Source organism: Girardinichthys multiradiatus, chromosome 11 (genome assembly GCF_021462225.1).
Source record: "Girardinichthys multiradiatus isolate DD_20200921_A chromosome 11, DD_fGirMul_XY1, whole genome shotgun sequence".
Classification (NCBI taxonomy): Eukaryota; Metazoa; Chordata; class Actinopteri; order Cyprinodontiformes; family Goodeidae; genus Girardinichthys; species Girardinichthys multiradiatus.
The window spans coordinates 35,555,186-35,571,877 of NC_061804.1; the positions used below are offsets into that span (position 1 = coordinate 35,555,186).

General features: G+C 41.0%; 1 protein-coding gene across 2 annotated transcripts in view; it reads left to right on the forward strand.

Annotated features, from left to right (window-relative positions):
* The window catches only part of lrch2 (leucine-rich repeats and calponin homology (CH) domain containing 2), a 67,922-nt gene that overhangs the window by 26,852 nt on the left and 24,378 nt on the right, over positions 1-16,692 (forward strand). Inside the window, exons 8-15 of one of the 2 annotated variants that reach the window (XM_047378216.1) lie at positions 4,374-4,470; positions 4,597-4,694; positions 4,828-4,895; positions 10,198-10,302; positions 11,864-11,932; positions 12,249-12,311; positions 14,387-14,435; positions 14,555-14,695. In XM_047378216.1, the coding sequence (XP_047234172.1) occupies positions 4,374-4,470; positions 4,597-4,694; positions 4,828-4,895; positions 10,198-10,302; positions 11,864-11,932; positions 12,249-12,311; positions 14,387-14,435; positions 14,555-14,695 (690 nt within the window). The remainder of the gene's footprint in view (positions 1-4,373; positions 4,471-4,596; positions 4,695-4,827; positions 4,896-10,197; positions 10,303-11,863; positions 11,933-12,248; positions 12,312-14,386; positions 14,436-14,554; positions 14,696-16,692) is intronic. The other variant, XM_047378217.1, reaches the window with a different exon arrangement.

A 16,692-nucleotide genomic window follows, 5' to 3' on the forward strand; every position in this document is an offset into this window, starting at 1 on the left:
CTTCCAGCTGGGCGGACCATATGGAGTATATTGATGGGTTAGCCGATAATGCAGGTGCTCAGTCTCAGCTTCAGCTAGAACCCCTTCAGGAAGAAGAGGACGTACTGGACATCGGTTTGGATGTTCATGGTCTGTCCGATGATGAGGATGAGTCTCTGCCGAGTCAGGCTGCCGCTGCTGCGCCAGCAGACCCGGGCGACACGTCTTTCTTCTCTCTTTGCCGCCGTGCAGCTGATACACTGGACGTGGAATGGCCATCCCCACCTCCTGCGGAGAAGCCATCGCGATTCGCGGGGTTTTATCTCCCCCCGGAGCCGGCCGCAGTCAAGCATCATCTACCCATGTTCCCAGACTTTATCTCTGAGTTGACGTCTTCATGGAACAAACCACTGTCCACCCGCATCACGGCACCGGGTTATGGACAGTATCTGGACCTGGAAGGCGCCGAAAAAGCCGGATTGGTGAATCTTCCGCCTATGGAACCGTCTTTGGCAGCATATCTGGCCCCATCCCAAAATCACGGTGTGGGTGGTCCAACATCGCTTCCGTCTAAGCACTGTAGGTTCTCCGCTGCTCAATTGGAGAAAATCTACAAGGCTCAAGCGACCACCGCTCGTGCCCTGAACTCCATTACCATGCTGCAAACATACCAAGCTATGCGCTTGGCGGAGCTTGGAGCCGCAACACCGCCGGAGAGTCCTGTGATGCCACTCTTGAATGAGGTGAGAATCACCGCTGACTACATCCTCCGTGTATCCCGCTGTGCAGCAGCTGTGTGGTGGCAACAATCCAGAATGCAAGAGCATCCTCCACTAGAGGCTTATACGCTTATAAATGGAGAGCTTTTGAGCAGTGGTGTGAGGACAAGCACATTGTTCCATTTCAGTGCTCTATGGTGGAAGTTTTAACGTTTTTACAGGTTCTGCTGGATAAAGGTCTTTCCTTTTCCACAATTAAGGTCTACTTGGCTGCCATTTCTGCCTGCCATATTGGTTTTAATGGAGTCACACCAGGTGCTCATCCTCTGGCTGTACGCTTCTTAAAGGGGGTTCGTAGACTCAGACCTGTGATTAAACCCAGTTTTCCTTCCTGGGATCTCACATTGGTACTAGAAGCTCTTTGTGACCCTCCATTTGAACCTTTGGAGTCAGTAGATGTGAAGTTCCTTTCATATAAGCTTGCTCTGCTTCTTGCTCTGACAACAGCAAAGCGAGTTGGAGACCTCCATGCTTTGTCTGTAAATCCTACCTGCATACACTTTTCACCTGATGGTTCCAAGGTCACCTTGCGACCCAATGCAGCTTATCTTCCTAAGGTTATACCTTCGGACTACAGCTCCATGACTATGGAGCTTTCGAGTTTTTGTCCACCTCCTTTTGCATCTGAGGAACAAAGGAGGTTACACTTCCTGTGCCCTTTACGTGCACTGCGTAGTTACATTGACCGTACTCAGTCTGTGAGGTTGTGTGATCAACTGTTTGTGTGTATTGCTAACCCAGCAAGGGGGAAAGCTCTGTCCAGACAAAGACTCTCCCACTGGATTGTGGAGGCTATTTCTCTGGCTTACAGCAACAGGGGTCTCCCAATGCCACGTGGTGTGAGGGCTCACTCCACCAGGGGCATAGCGACCTCCTGGGCACTATTTAGAGGGGTGCCCATGAGTGACATTTGTGCTGCAGCCAGCTGGTCTTCGCCGCACACATTTGTAAAGTTTTATCGTTTGGATGTGACAACCCCTTCTGTGGCTCACTCTGTTCTTTCTGCTGGGTCTGAAGTGCTGCACTAGTATGCAGTGTATGATCCAGGTTTGATGGCTGCTCTGCGGGGCGTTTATATATGTCCCATACTCATGTGTTGTACTGAGTGAATCGACTGAAAGGGAACGTAAAGTTATGCATATAACTATTGTTTCCTGAAGGAGAGTAACGAAGTACAACACATTGCTGCCCCGCTGCTCAGCTGGGCTCGGTGAATAGCGGCTATCGAACTGAGTAATGACGATGATGACGGACAGGTATATAGTGCAGGCGGGGCCTGTCACCTGTCGTCATCACGTCATTTGCCTAGGAGGCGTGATTAGAGGTGGCTTCAGCCAGGACACGCAGGGCGTGATATCCCATACTCATGTGTTGTACTTCGTTACTCTCCTTCAGGGAACAATAGTTATATGCATAACTTTACGTTTTGAACTGGACCTTCCTGGAGGAAGAATACATAGGAGCACAGATAGGTAAGAATGGACTCGACCGTTTAGTGATTTAAAAACAAAAAGTAACATGAAGCCAATGAAAAGTAGGCTTGTCCAATCTGCAAGTAATGAACAGATAACATGTTTAAAGACATTAGACAGCTAGCTATGGCTTTACCTTAGCTAGCTGTCTTAGAAGGAAAAGGCTGGATTGTACTACCACATTCTCCCGGATGCAGTTTGAAAAAACCATCAAGGAAAACATAGAGGTTTTTAGCATATTTCTTGCAATAAGAGGATAAGGGACCCAGAGAACTGTCAATATTTTGACCAACAGAGCTGCCAAAGTTGAGCCCTGAGGCACACCATAATTAAGAGGTGCTATTTTGAAGCTGAATATTCATATAAAGTCCTTCCAGATAGGTAGGACCAAAGCACAGAAAAACTGACCCTTTAAGGAGAACATATGATCCAGCCGTGATAGGAGGATATCCTGGTCGACTGGCAGGTCCAACAACAAGAGGGCAGCAGAATATCATTAAATACCATTAAAGAATATTAAATACCATGAAAAGAGCAGTCTCAGTTGCTGTGTAGTGATTTAATACCGGACTGAAACTTTTCAAAGATGGCCTTAATTCAATTCTAATTTTACAGGCCTGCAACTGTAAATAGTCCACTTTCTCTTTTTTAAAAGAGGCTGAACTATAGCCTGTTTAAAATAATATTGGGACACATCCTGGAACAAGGAAAGTGTTAATTAATCTCTGGATGAAGGGCCCAAATGTGTCCCAAAAATTCTTTATCAACGTGGGCAAGGAAAATCTGATGGGGAGTGAGATGATCTTAAGCGATGACCTACCTAAGAAAATGTCACTCAATAAAACAGGCTGAAACTGCTCCTGAATATTGGGATAACCATGAAGATTAAGATCAACCCATATTTTACAGTGAGCCGACCATTTATATGAGCTTCAGCATCTCAGCCACTAAAAATATACATCTGCTGTAGTTAAGAGTCCCTCCAGCTGGCCAATAAAATATTGGTATACAGAATGTGAATGGATGGTCCTTAAAATATAATATACCACAAAATGTTGCATTCATGCAGTTCATAGCATTTACACACAGTCAGACTCTGTTTACTAACCAGGGATTTTATTTAGGAATATCTGAGTAATGGGGGTTAAAAACAAATTCAAAGAACACTTTACAGATTTGTTATTTGTTGAAGATTTTCAAAACATTTCCTTCCACTACATAAATATGCACTACTTTGGTGGTCTATTACATCAAATCCCAATAAAACACTTTCAACTTTGTGGTTGAAACATATCAAAATGAGAAAAAGGATACAAGTACTTGCAAGTACTTGCACTTTAGGACTAAAATGTTTTTTTTTCCTATGACAACATTTATAGCTAATAAAAAGATTCCCTGGTTCCAACAACAGAAATAAAACAATTACTCTTCAGACAGAGCAGAAAAGAAAATCAGTGGCGTCATTAAGCTGTAAGTCTGGCTCAGAACCTGTAAAAACAAAACGAGCAGGCACAGAAATATTTAAACGAAAGATGGAATTCGGTTCTGCAGAACCGCCAGCGGGTTAAAAATGTAATAATGGATGCTATATACATCAATCACACTATATGTATATGACTACAATGCTGCATGGAGCAAAAGCAGCGTAGGCAGTGGGAATAGAAGAAGATGCATAGAGGCAATCAATCAGAAGTTGTGGTGGGAGTCAAACATGTATACCTTTATTCACGTGTTTCGCCTGAGCCAACCTGCAACATGTTCTTACTAATGCAAAGGCAGGATGAGGTAGCTGCACTATAGTGATTGATAGGTGACGATAAACAAATATTTTTCCCCTTTATAGTAAAAGGAATCTTGGGAGTTTCAGCTACCTTATATTTGTTGTTTCATTTTGTTGTTTCATTTTCTTTTCATTTACCTCTTGTCATGCTGAATCTTTCTATGAGTTTGAGTCTGTGCACGATCATGACAACATTTCGTTCGGTGATATCCTAGAAGCAAGAAACAATTACCACAAAAGCCACATTGAGAACTTTGACAGATCTTTATAAGTTAACACACTTAAAAATAACTCTTTAGGTTCTGATGCTGCCCAAAGAGGTAGCTTCTAATAAAAAAAAGTTTTTTAAATGTTCTCCCACAGCCCTCAGACGACGACACCGTCAGCCTCCACTCACAGGTCTCAGAGACAGCCCGTGCCGACGCCCTGTCATTACTCTCCAAAATGGACTCCTGCAAAGGTTACCCAATATAAGTATCACACATTCCCATTGAAAGCAATAGCAGAGACACATGGGGGTTGTAGAATGAAGTGCCTAAAATGTGACAGTTGTGTGACGAACGCGGATGCTTCCTCCCTCTATCAGATCAGGATCTGTATGACTTTATAGAGCCCAACCCCGATGAGGATCCTGCTCTGTCAGAGAGTGACAGGCAACAAAGCAGCCATGTGTCTTCTTTAAAGGTATCTATGTCTGTCTGTGCTTTTTGTGAGATATTAAAAAGAATTGGGAAATGTCTGAGGTGTAAGTGGAGATAGGAAACTCCCCTCTCTGCTCTCCTGATCCTTATTTATTCTTGTTTTGGGTGTGTTTCAGGAACTGGAGAAAGTTCTAAACATGTCCCAACAATGTAAAGATAAAGACAGCTGGAAGGAGGAGTCTGGGTGAGTTTATACTTGCATATAAGAAGCTGAAAAAACTCCGCTGTTTTCTTACTCATCAATGCACGTTAATAGACAAGCAGCACTTGGGCATCAAGCCTAACATATAGGGCTCTGTGGAAACCACAGGGACCAGTATACCTCAATGAGTCACTGTCTGGGAAAGCAGACTTTATAGGATGGCACAACATCTGTTCTTATCTTGAATAACCTTGTCATGCTAAATTATTCAAACTGTTTCGTGTTTTGTAATGTTACAGACATAAACTTCATTGCATTTCCATGGGAATTTTAATCAATAGACCGATACAGTAGCACATAATTGTGATGGGAATGAACGGGGAACATGGTTTAATAAAGTTTTTCACAAGAAAAAACAAAATTGGCCTGCATTATTGTCAGTCCCCCTGAATCAGTACTGGCTGCTGTTACAGCTGTAAGCCCTTTGGGGTTATGTCTACCAAATTTCCATATTCTTCTTAGCAAATTAGCTCAGTCATACTGGAAGGACAGCATCTGTAAACGTTTATTTTAAGGTCTTTTCACAGGTGCTGAGTTAGATTTAGATCCGGCCCCTCGAACATGTGCATATGCTTTGATCTAAACCATATCATTATAGCTGCAGCTGTTTGTTTAGGGTCGCAGTCCTCCACAAAGGCAAACCTTTGTCCCAGTCTGAAGTTGTGGCCGCATTTAATACGTTTTCTTCTAGGATTGCCCTGGATTTAGTTCCAGCTCTGACCAGCTTCCCTGCCGAGGAAAGCATTCCCACAGCATGATGCTGGGGATGAGGTGTTCAGGGTGATGTGTCTTGTTAAATTTTTTTTTGCCACACATACGTTTTGCACGTAGACCAAATATTTGAGTTTTGGTCTTATCTGACAAGAACAAATTCTTCCACATCTTCGCTGAGGCTTTAATCCAACAATGGATTTCTTCTTGAAACTCTCCTATAAAGGCTGAAGTGATGGAACGCATAATTAATAGTTGTTCTGTCAACAGATCCTCTCATCTGAGCTGGGGATCTCTGCAGCTCCTCCAGAGTTTCCAAGAGCCTCTTGGCTGCCTCTCTCATTAAACCTCTCCTTGCCCAGACATTTAGTTAGTAAATGAACATGTCTTGTACATAGTGGAAGCTGATGCGTAACACCAGCAGTCTATGGACGGGAAGCGGGGTCCACCCTGGACAGTTCGCCAATCCATTGCAGGGCAACACAGAGACATACAGGACAAATAACCATGCACACACTCATTCACACCTAAGGGCAATGTAGAAAGACCAATCAACCAATTAGTCATGTTTTTGGACTGTGGGCCATATAGAGTGATCACTTTACCTAACATAAATATTTTTGGACTCTGGGGAGAAACCAGAGTACCCAGAGGGAACCTATGCATGCACCAGGAGAACATGCGGACCTCATGCAGAAAGACCCCAGGCAACTGGGCGCTAAAAACTGTGCCAGTGTTTGCATAAATAAACATAAATGAAAACATTTGAAAATGTGTTAATTGGCAACACAGCACACTAACTTCTGTAATATTACAAAGGACAAAAGTTCAGTTACATACATCAGGGTTACATCATTCCATAGAGCCACATGTACACAAACTGGGTCACCATGAAGCATTGTGTGTTGAAAGCATTCCAGAGAAGAAGGTAGAAAACCATAATTGAACATAATGTCCTCTACAGCATGTTGGCTGAATTCACTGAGCTTAGAAAGAAAATACAGAAAAACTGTTACAGTTTAATTGGAGAAATTTCCACATGAGGTATCATCCTGGGAAGGCCTTTTAAATTTGATTTGAGACAATGTGAAACCACTTTCTTCACCTTATAACAGCATGACCCTCGTAAGAGTTTGCATGCTCAGTTAGCCATCCTGCAGCGCAAACCCATTACATTTGGCAGATTATATGTCTAATGATGTAGCCGAAGGGATCAACTGTTGAACAGCCAATTATTTGTAATTTTAAAGAAATCATCTTTGCAAAGCTACAGCAGATTGTCTCCCATGTGTTAGCCTCAACACTTATTGGTACCCTTATTAACCAGGTATAAATTAATCATTTTATATGGCAGCTGCAAAATCTCACATTGAAAAAATAAAAAAGCCAACATTAAAATCAAATTATTCTATTCACATGGGGAAAAATACTCCTGTTAGTGGGCATGAGTTGCTTTGCCATGTACAGACCCATTCAATAAATAAGAATATTGTTGAAAAGTTTATTTATTTCAACGTAGCTCATTAAATGAAACACATTATATAGATTAACTGCACACAAACTGATGTTTTCAAGACTTTATTTCTGTTAATTATGAGGATTTTCTACTTTCACCTTATGAAAACATAACATTTTAGATTAGAATATTACATCAGACCAATAAAAAATGTTTCTGACACAGAACTGTGGGCTATTTATTCCTACTTAAAGGTTATTTTCCAAAAAATACTCTAAATCCGACAAACACGCCTCATTGGAACATATATGCTAATTTATTGAATATGACTGTATTTATCCTTTCTTAAAAGGAAAACCCTACTTGGAGTGTTTGTTCCAGAAAGGCTCAAGCTTAGATTCACACAGTTCCAGCTAAAGTGCAAGTAGAGTTTAGCCAACTCAACATGTTCAGATTGGTAGTGGTTGGACAGAAAGGGAGTTTTTTCTAGTGTCACTCAGATAAAACCTGGCAGAGAGCACAGAGAAAGTGCTTTCACATTATCTCAGTGAAATGAAAACGGTCTCACTGACATAAATAGTCATTTGGATGGGCACACTGTTTAAAAATAAGACTAAACATTTCCTGTTTTAGGTCAATTAACTAAAATGATTCCAGAAAAATGTGAGAGACAATTTTTTTTTCCACTTTCTTCAAAATCCAGAACTTTAAATATGTACACAGATGAGATTAGTTTATCAGTTTATCACTACTAAAGCTTACATTCGATGCATGGGTAGCATCAGTAAAATCCATTAAAGGAAAATATTTTTTATCGGTCTCAAATCTAACCCAAAGGGTTATTTTTTGTCAGGGAGCCTAACTGTACACTTAATGAATGAATGAGAAGAAAATATTATGAAAATATATTTAGTTTCAGAATGACAATAATAACACATGATTACATTGGATCCAGTCTCCTAAACTATTATTAATCACACCAATAATTGTTAATTAACAAACAAGACAAACGAACATGAAATCTAACTAATTAAAGGGTTGTCAAAGAGTTGGAGGATGAATGTTCAGATTTTCTTTAGCCAGTAAAGTTTTAACTTATCAAATTGTTTCTCTCCCTCTGGAAAGGTAAATTCAGTTTATGGGCATAATTTAAATTTTCTTTTTTATTATCGTGACTTAACCTTAGAGAAAGAAAGCCTTCACGGTCCAACACGTTCTGATGCCTGAAAATAGCCGGAGAGACACCTTACTGTGCTATCTCTCAGCGAACCGGACTGGGTACCTTGGATCTGCAGTTCTAAACATCCCGCTCCTCAGTGAAGTGAGTGGAGAATCTCTACACAAAATTTGTTTGGCCTCAAGGTTGCCTGTCCAGGTTTTCTCTCCAGAGTTTGATAAATGATCCTGCTGAAACATTTAAGGTATCTGTGAATAGAAAACAGCCAACTGAATTGTAAACAAGTGAATCAAGCTTGTTTGTTGACTCGACTGGACATTCTTCTCTGTTGGTGCGTCTCATCTGATCAGAGCCTAGTTGTGGCTTTCCTCACCATCTCTTTTTCCGATACGTTTCATAGTGACTCAGTGCTCAGATGTCAGAGAGTTTTTGACACGTCTAAACTAGATAGTTTTAGGTACTGTGTTTTTTAAATGCAACACACCTGATAAGAAAGTCACCGTCTGGAGCTAGTGTATTCCTTCAAGGTCTGACACCTGTACTGAGATTACTTCCTCACTTTAAAGCCCATTACTTTTTTATGTACACGTATTCACGTGCATATAAACTGTAGTAAAAAAGTCATAAACATTTTATGATAACAACTTCATAATCATAGCATTTGGACAGTCTCAAGAATGTGTGGAATTACAAGGTGATTTATTGCAGCCTAACTTGCTGAAGGGGTTTTTCAACAGTCTCAGCCAGACTAGTGAGGTTTTTACATCGGTGCAGGAAGAAACATCTCAAGACATCAGCCAGGAAGTCAAAGCTTAGGCAAAAATGAGTCTTTCAAACTGAAAACCACCTTAAGAGTACAGCCAAGTTAGTTATAAAGTGGCTTAAGGAGGCCAAAGTCAATCTTTTGGAGCAGGCATCACAGATCCCTGATGATAGGCCCATAGGGAAAAGCTAAAAACGTTGTGTATGAGGAGATCGACCTACTAACCTGCCTCAGAGGCACCACCTCTGTCTGGAGGAACAACTGGTTCTGAGAGGTTTGTGGAAGAACAACTGAAATGCTTGACCCAAGTCATACAGTTAAAGTAAAGGTAAAGTGAATAAATCTTTAATTATTCTGGCATTTAATAAATAGAAATTATTTTGTAAATCCTAACTGACCCAAAATGCTGAAAGTGTCTTTATAAAAGTCTTTGAGCAGTTGGCTGGTGGAAAGTGAGGTTTCTGCCTCCATTTGTGGCTTGGAGAACAGTTTTCTACCTGACATTATTTGATCAGAGTGGGTGGCAGCAGTTCTGAATCTTTGTTTCTCTTAGAAAGGGAGTTGCAGCTTGAATTTAGGCATACGTTGATAAACTGTGGTAGATTTCTGGAGCCATTTCGCAGTAGTTTTGTGTACAGCCTTTTGCCTCCTCTCTGGTTCACAAAAATGCAATATTTTCCACATACTTTGCATCTTGATGACATAGTTTGACAATCTGTGATGAAAATTTTACATCTGCAAGCTGTGTGAGAAAGGGGTACCAATGAATGCTGGGACTGCTTTATGTGCAGGGTGTCCCTCTTGTGCATAAAGTAACCGCATGCAAATAAATCATACTGGTTCAAACGGTAGCTTTTTGAAAAAAAAGGAGTAACAATTTATAGATAAGCGTGCTTTTCTTATAACTATTTTGAAACTACCCTGTCAGTGTAATTGCTTTGCGGCTTTGGATCACTTTATCTATTAGCACATCTGTTGCTGATCTTAACCTATACTACCCACAGCGAGACGATCATGTGAAATCCTGTCTTGATACATGACACATCACATTAGGTGCAAACTAACAGTACGAGTTCATGTGTACTTTAGGAGTTTGTTTCAGGGCTAGAATTGTGTGTTTAAAAAGTTTGTTATAAACTAAGACCCACATTTAAACCTGATCTTTATCTTCTTGCAGTTCAGATAAGGACCAGCTTGCTGAGGAAGAGGATGATGAGCTGAAAGAAGTTTTGGATCTGAGGAAGATCGCTGTGCAGCTTCTGCAGCAGGAACAGCAGAACAGGTGGGTGGGACCCGCATCTGGTCGGGTACCGTGACAACACAGAGACCAGATCTTTGTCTACTGCATGTTTCTTTGACCTACATTTCTGTTGTCTTCTGTGCTTCTTGCTCTGCTTTATGCTGCCAGCATATGCATACAGGATATGGTCAGGGTAATAACACAAAGGTGATATTATCAAGTGACTTGACAAAAAAGGATCTTCGCTCTTAAACTTTTTAAAATTTGGTGACGTTACAGCCACAGACTTAAATGTATGTTTTTAGGGATTTTGTATTATAAACCAACACAGTAGTCATGCAGAATTGTGAAGTGGAAAGAAAACGATAGATGGTTAACAACATTTTTGGCATAATACAATGTAAAAAGTGTGGCATTTATTTGTTTCCAACCCTATTTACTGTTTTACTTCTAAATATAATCAAGTACAAGCAACTCCCCTCAGACATCCCCTAATTAGTAGAGTCCACTAATGTATAATTTAATCTCAGTATGAATCCAGCTGTTCTGTGAAGGCCTCAGTGCACAGACAACACCATGAAGATCAAGGAAGTCAGCTCAGGGAGAAAGTTCTGGAGATGTTTGAAGCAGGTTTAGGTTATAAAACAATATCCAAAGCTTTGAACAACTCACAGAGTACTGTTCAATCCATTATCAGAAGACTGGAAGAAAATGACACAACTGCAAACCTAAAAGACATGGCTGCCCACTTAAACTAGCAGGTCAGGGAAGGAGGGAACTTATCACAGAAGCAGCCAAAAGGTCCATGGTAACTCTGGAGGAGCTACAGAGATCCACAGCTCATCTGGTAGAATCTGTTAACAGAACAACTATTAGTGGTGCACTGTATAAATCGGACATTTATGTCTTAAAAAGCAAGTCAACGTTGACAAAAAGATGTTAGAAGTTTCAGTTTCCTACAAGCCTTGTAAGAAACACAGCAAACATGTAGAAGGAGGTACTCCTGTTTGGTGGAAGAAAAACCTGTTGGAAGCTGCAAAAGACTTGAAACTGGATAAGGGGTTCACCTTCCAGCAGGAGAAGAACTCTAAACATGCAGACAGAACAACAATTAAAAGGTTTATATAAATGTTTATTTATGTGTTAGAATGGCCCAGAAAAAGTCCAGATCTAAATTCAACTAAGATTCTGCCAGTCTGACTGAAGTTTAGCTATTTTGCAAAAAAGGAAAGGCAAAAATCTCAGTATTCATATGTTGGGGAGATACCCTAAAAAAATATTGAAAACCACGATTTATATCCCTTCTGCTGCAAAGTAAGGCAATACTTTGTATTGGTATCACATAAAATCCCAATAAAGTACACTGCAGTTTGTGGTTGTAACATGCCTAAATATGAAAAGGTTCATGTGATACGATATTTTTCCTGTTTCCAAATATTCAGGCCGATATTTCCCATCGTTTCCCCAAATATTGCTGCACCAGTTCTTTTTTTCATCCTTCATCTCCTCGAATCACTTTTAGATGTACTGTAGTTTCTCTCAGCCTACTTCTAATGTTTCTCTGCCTCTCTCTGCTTCGGCTTGTCTGATGTTGGTCTCTTAGACGACGGTCCTTAATTTGCAGAGCAGAGAGTCTAATCCACCGCCGGAGAGTGACCGGCAGAGCACACAGGTACACAGGTTTTCACTCCTAATCATTTACAGCCAGTCTTCATGCCATGCTCGCTGAGGAACATCATGTCAATGCTATTTTGTCTCAATAAGCATTTTTTGAATCAGCCATTGTCAAAAGGAACATTGCACAAGGAGCATTATCACTTTTAATCTTCAGGTTATGTCCCATGTTACTCAGATTTCCCGTGAATATCTACCATTGTGTATTTTAGGCCATTTGGAAAAATACCTTGCCTTTGCCAATGATTTACAGGATATGCATCAATTCACTGGAGCTGTGCCTGTTTTACCAGTTTACCTTGTTTTCTCTGCAGATTTCTGAGTCACTCGGGGAGCTCCAGCAGCAAACCAAGGCCCCCACCTCAGGCTGCTCGTAGGTACGGCTGTTAATGAGTTATAAACGCCACAAATCTGTGATGGCCTGGTGCTGATTGAAGTTTACTAATCTTAAGAGAAAACAGAGGCGTATATGTTTTTGTCACATCACAGCAGCTCCAGATCCTAAAGCTGTAGCCAAACACAGATACAGCTAGCTAAATGTAACCAAGTTTGCAAAATAAAATTGGATTACAGTGTAATTATAGTGCAGAAATGTAGGGCTAGTATCAGAAGAACTACATTTGTAAGAGCCAAGTAGTCAAGCAGCGCTCAAAAGACAAGCACCGAGAGGAACGTTGAGTAGAAACTCATATATTCTTATAAAGAAGAACAAAACATGCCATGTACACAATTGAACAAATTGAAAATAATCAGTGAATGCAAAAAAAAGTGTGTACACACTTTTAAACCAAAGCATTGTCCAATGGGGCCCTTTTGAAACAAAACAATTGTTGCCGGTGCACCTGATTCCTCAAATTGTGTAGTGGAATGTGTGTAATCTGTGTGTACGTGTGTGTATGTGTTTATCTCCTCTTCTGCAATGTCGTTTTAGCTCGCTATCTGACTCAGGATCTTGTCTGGTCCTCTGACCTTTTCCCATTCACTCAAAACACGTAACCTAAGAATACGGTCACGTATATTCATCATTTCTGGTTCCTGGATGCATCAAAGGTTTCAGTGTCAAACAACTGAACCTCAGTCACAAATCTATCTAATAAATCTTTCTGTAGTTGTACAACAATCAATATTAAAAAGAACCATCAACGTGCCAAATATGAGAACTAAACATTCTCACATGAGTACTTGAGTACTGTTCACATTCAAGTTCATGTGAACAGTGTTTTACAAATTAACATAACCAAATTGTATCATGATGCCAACTTTAATATTCATAAAATGTACACAAAAATAACAAATACATATATCAGGTTGGTTTCAAAGGTATTAAATAAATATGATTAATTGCTTTTCCCTGCACAATAGGCCTATTAGTGCAATGGGGAAGCTGCACAAAAAAACACCCTCTAAACCACCTGAACTCATGAAAAAATAAACAAAATCCAGTAGTACATTACACAGACAATACAATTAGCAACAGCAATATAACTAAATCTTTCCTCTTAGCAATGTCGGCACAATCTTATCTGTTGTTTTTTTTTTCTTTTTTCTGTCGTAACTGAAGCTAAAAAGACCACAAACTGACGGAGATCGTGTTTCGCGCCAACGACTGATGTGATCTGCTGAACGCTTCCTCCCACATACGTTTTTTTTGTTTTTTTTGATGGTGCCTTCACGTGCCGTAGGAAATTCTGTGAATGATGAAATTAAATAAAATTAAAATAATCCCCCACTCAGTCTAATCAAATTTAGGTGTTTCTTTTACCTGGGCTACATAAAACATTAAAGTAAGAGACAAAAAATTATGCATTTACAGAGAAGATGATAACTTCAGAGAAGGAATGCCATGAAGACACAAGCGAGTCAAAGTTATCTTTGACTGGCCAGAGAGAGACAGTCCATTCTCTCAGTGGAGCTGCCCTGTGTCACAGCCTTTTATTAAAGAAAAAAAAACACTCATGTTACAGCATCGTGGGTGTGGCTACACAGTTTCATAATTACAAGTCCTTCTGAATAAAACTGGTTCTGTCCAGATACTGATACAGCCCACACGTCCACATCTGGCATCCAAGGCCACAAAAATTGGCTGGGGTGCGACCAGCTCTCTTCCCAGAACTCCTCCACACACACACAACTTCCTGCTCAGTCTGCATAGCAACCACCCAAATGCAACTCTAAGACAAGATGACAATTCTGTTAATAGTTCATAAAAGTACTTCAAAGATAAATGTAAAAAGTATTCAATCCACTTCTATCAAAGTTCACCCAACTAAATAAATGAAAATGTCTTTTAATGGTAAATCATAAGGATAAAGAATATTTTTAAACTAAGCAATGATAATTGATGTACAAATCTTCCAACACTTTACAAGCTGAAATTGTTGTCGTTCGCCGAGTGATAAGGTTTTCTTGTTATTTACGTTTTCTTGTGAATGTTATTGTGTCTTTTTTTCAGTGCTTCCCTGGATGAAGGAAGTAGTGGAGCATCAATGCTGAGTGGGCAGGTACAGAGGAATTTTATTTACAATTATGCCAATCTCTCTGCGTTTCTGTCTGCTTTTAGTCTGTCTTTTCCCCTTTAGTTTTGAGAACTTGTTTTAATATTAACTTTCTGGTTGGGTAGCCTTCCTCGTCCTGCTCTTTTGATGGAAGCTTGAAATCAGAACAATCAGACTGCGCTCCAAAGTGGCCCGAAGTTCCTCCTGTCCTCAACCAGAACGAAGATCGCAGGAGGAACAAGTACCTGAGAAAGGATTACCTAAAGGTATGGGTGTTTACAGCATCCGGTAATCTTGTGTACCTTTTCATCTGATGCTGACAGTATTTTCCTAGTATCTTGTAAAAGGTCCGTGTGATTTCAGTTTCTGTATAATTGCCTTTACTGTTCATGTGTACATGCATGTTTTCAACAGTATGCTGTCATGTGATAATTACAGCCAGGCCTGCGAACAGGTTTGCTGGGGCCTGGGACAGCCATCTGCATGTCACGGTCTCTGATGGGTGGTGGTGCGGTCGGGGTTTGGTGGTTGGGAGGGGGGATTTGATGTAGTTAAATGGAACTGTGAGGTTGAATGTGACTCTTCCATCCAAGGCAGTTAGCTGCTCCCGCATTGCTTTTGTCTGATCTGCTCTGGCTTTCACACTGCAGACCGGGCCCCCTCCCCAGGACAACAGACTCATTTGCCCCCCCTGTCAGGCCTGATTACAGCGCCTCTTTATATTTAGTGCCACCAGAGTGTTAAGACATGTAAGAAGCCATAAATTAGATTAATTTTTTACTGCAGTAGCACCATGCCACACTGAAAAAAACCAACCTTTAGTTTAAGTATTCAGTTTTCTTTTTTTTGTTTGTTTAACATGTCTTGTTTGGCAGCACTCAGTAGCACTCAGAAGAAGAAGCCCAACAGATTTACTATCACAAGTGGAGCATTACGGCTAACGCTATAATGCTCCGCCTATATATTTATAAACTTTATTAGAAACTGCTTTGGGATTATGTCAGTTGCAATGGACATGAAGACAGAAACGAAAAGGAAAAAAAAGAAGCAAGAAAGAGAGAGAGGTCAGGCAAAAAGGATAAAGGGAGAGAAGAAGAAAATAATAGAGGAGAGAAAGAAGGATGAAGAGAATACAAGATATTACTCTAGAAGACTGCTTCTACACCTGCAGAAACATATATAACAGCAGCATTGTTACTGAAAAGTGCACAGTACTAATGAATGCAAGATGTATTTGGTGGTAACTGCGGCTCAATATAGAACATTTCTGTATCTGTTAACACTTGAATCCAAATACCTGTGGGTGTAAGTGTGAGCGTGCTTGTGTATATTAGGTTTTTCTATAAAAATATGAAATAGCGAGTGTGAGGAGACACAGACCTGGCCACCTGGACTCGAGACAGACACGGATGAGATCTGAGCCACAGACATCCAAAGGGCCCACCCCCCCAGAGAAGAGCAGAGGAGAGCCACATGGGAACCACCCAGCAGCCACAGTGCAGAAGCCTCAGGGATGCAGCGACGAGCCCACAGGCCCCGCCGGCAGCTGTCTACGCTGGAGCAGATCCAGCCTTGGAACCAGAGACCACAGCAAACCACTCCCTAAGCAGAGGTCCGACAGAGCAAGGGGGCCCAGGCCCCAGCAAGCAACCACCAGGAATGAGCCGGCACACACCAAAGCACCCAGCCCCAGACACCAAGAATCACCAATAGACCAGCGGGCAGAGACAGAGTGTGGCGGGGAGGAAATAGACCCCACATTTGATGGAGGGCCTAAGCTGATCCAGGAGAGGGAGCAGCCCAAGACCCGAACTGACACAAAAACAGGCGCCCACAGTCACAATCAGATATTCCCACCCTCAAAGACACACAGCAATGAACGTCGTACACTCACTCACACTCCCCATACATACACTATACTCCCAGGTCCAGGTACCGGACCAGCCTCTGACACCAGCCCCCAACAACCCCTGTCCCCATCTGGAGAGGGGGTCACGAACACGAATTATTCAGTATCCTTTAAGAAATTGCAGTCTGGAATATGATTTCAATATTTTTCAGGTCTAGATAAATATGGAAAAAGAGTCTGGAAAAATATTTGGATATCGATACTTTATTCCCTGTCTCATTATCTGTTGCATCCATTCTTCTTTGCCTTCCTTGCTTCTTTCTGTCTTCCATTTCTTCCTTGTGCCTTCCCTTTTGTCATTACTTCCTTTATTTTTTCCGTCTGTCCTTCATTCCCTCTTTTGTTGTGCCCTTG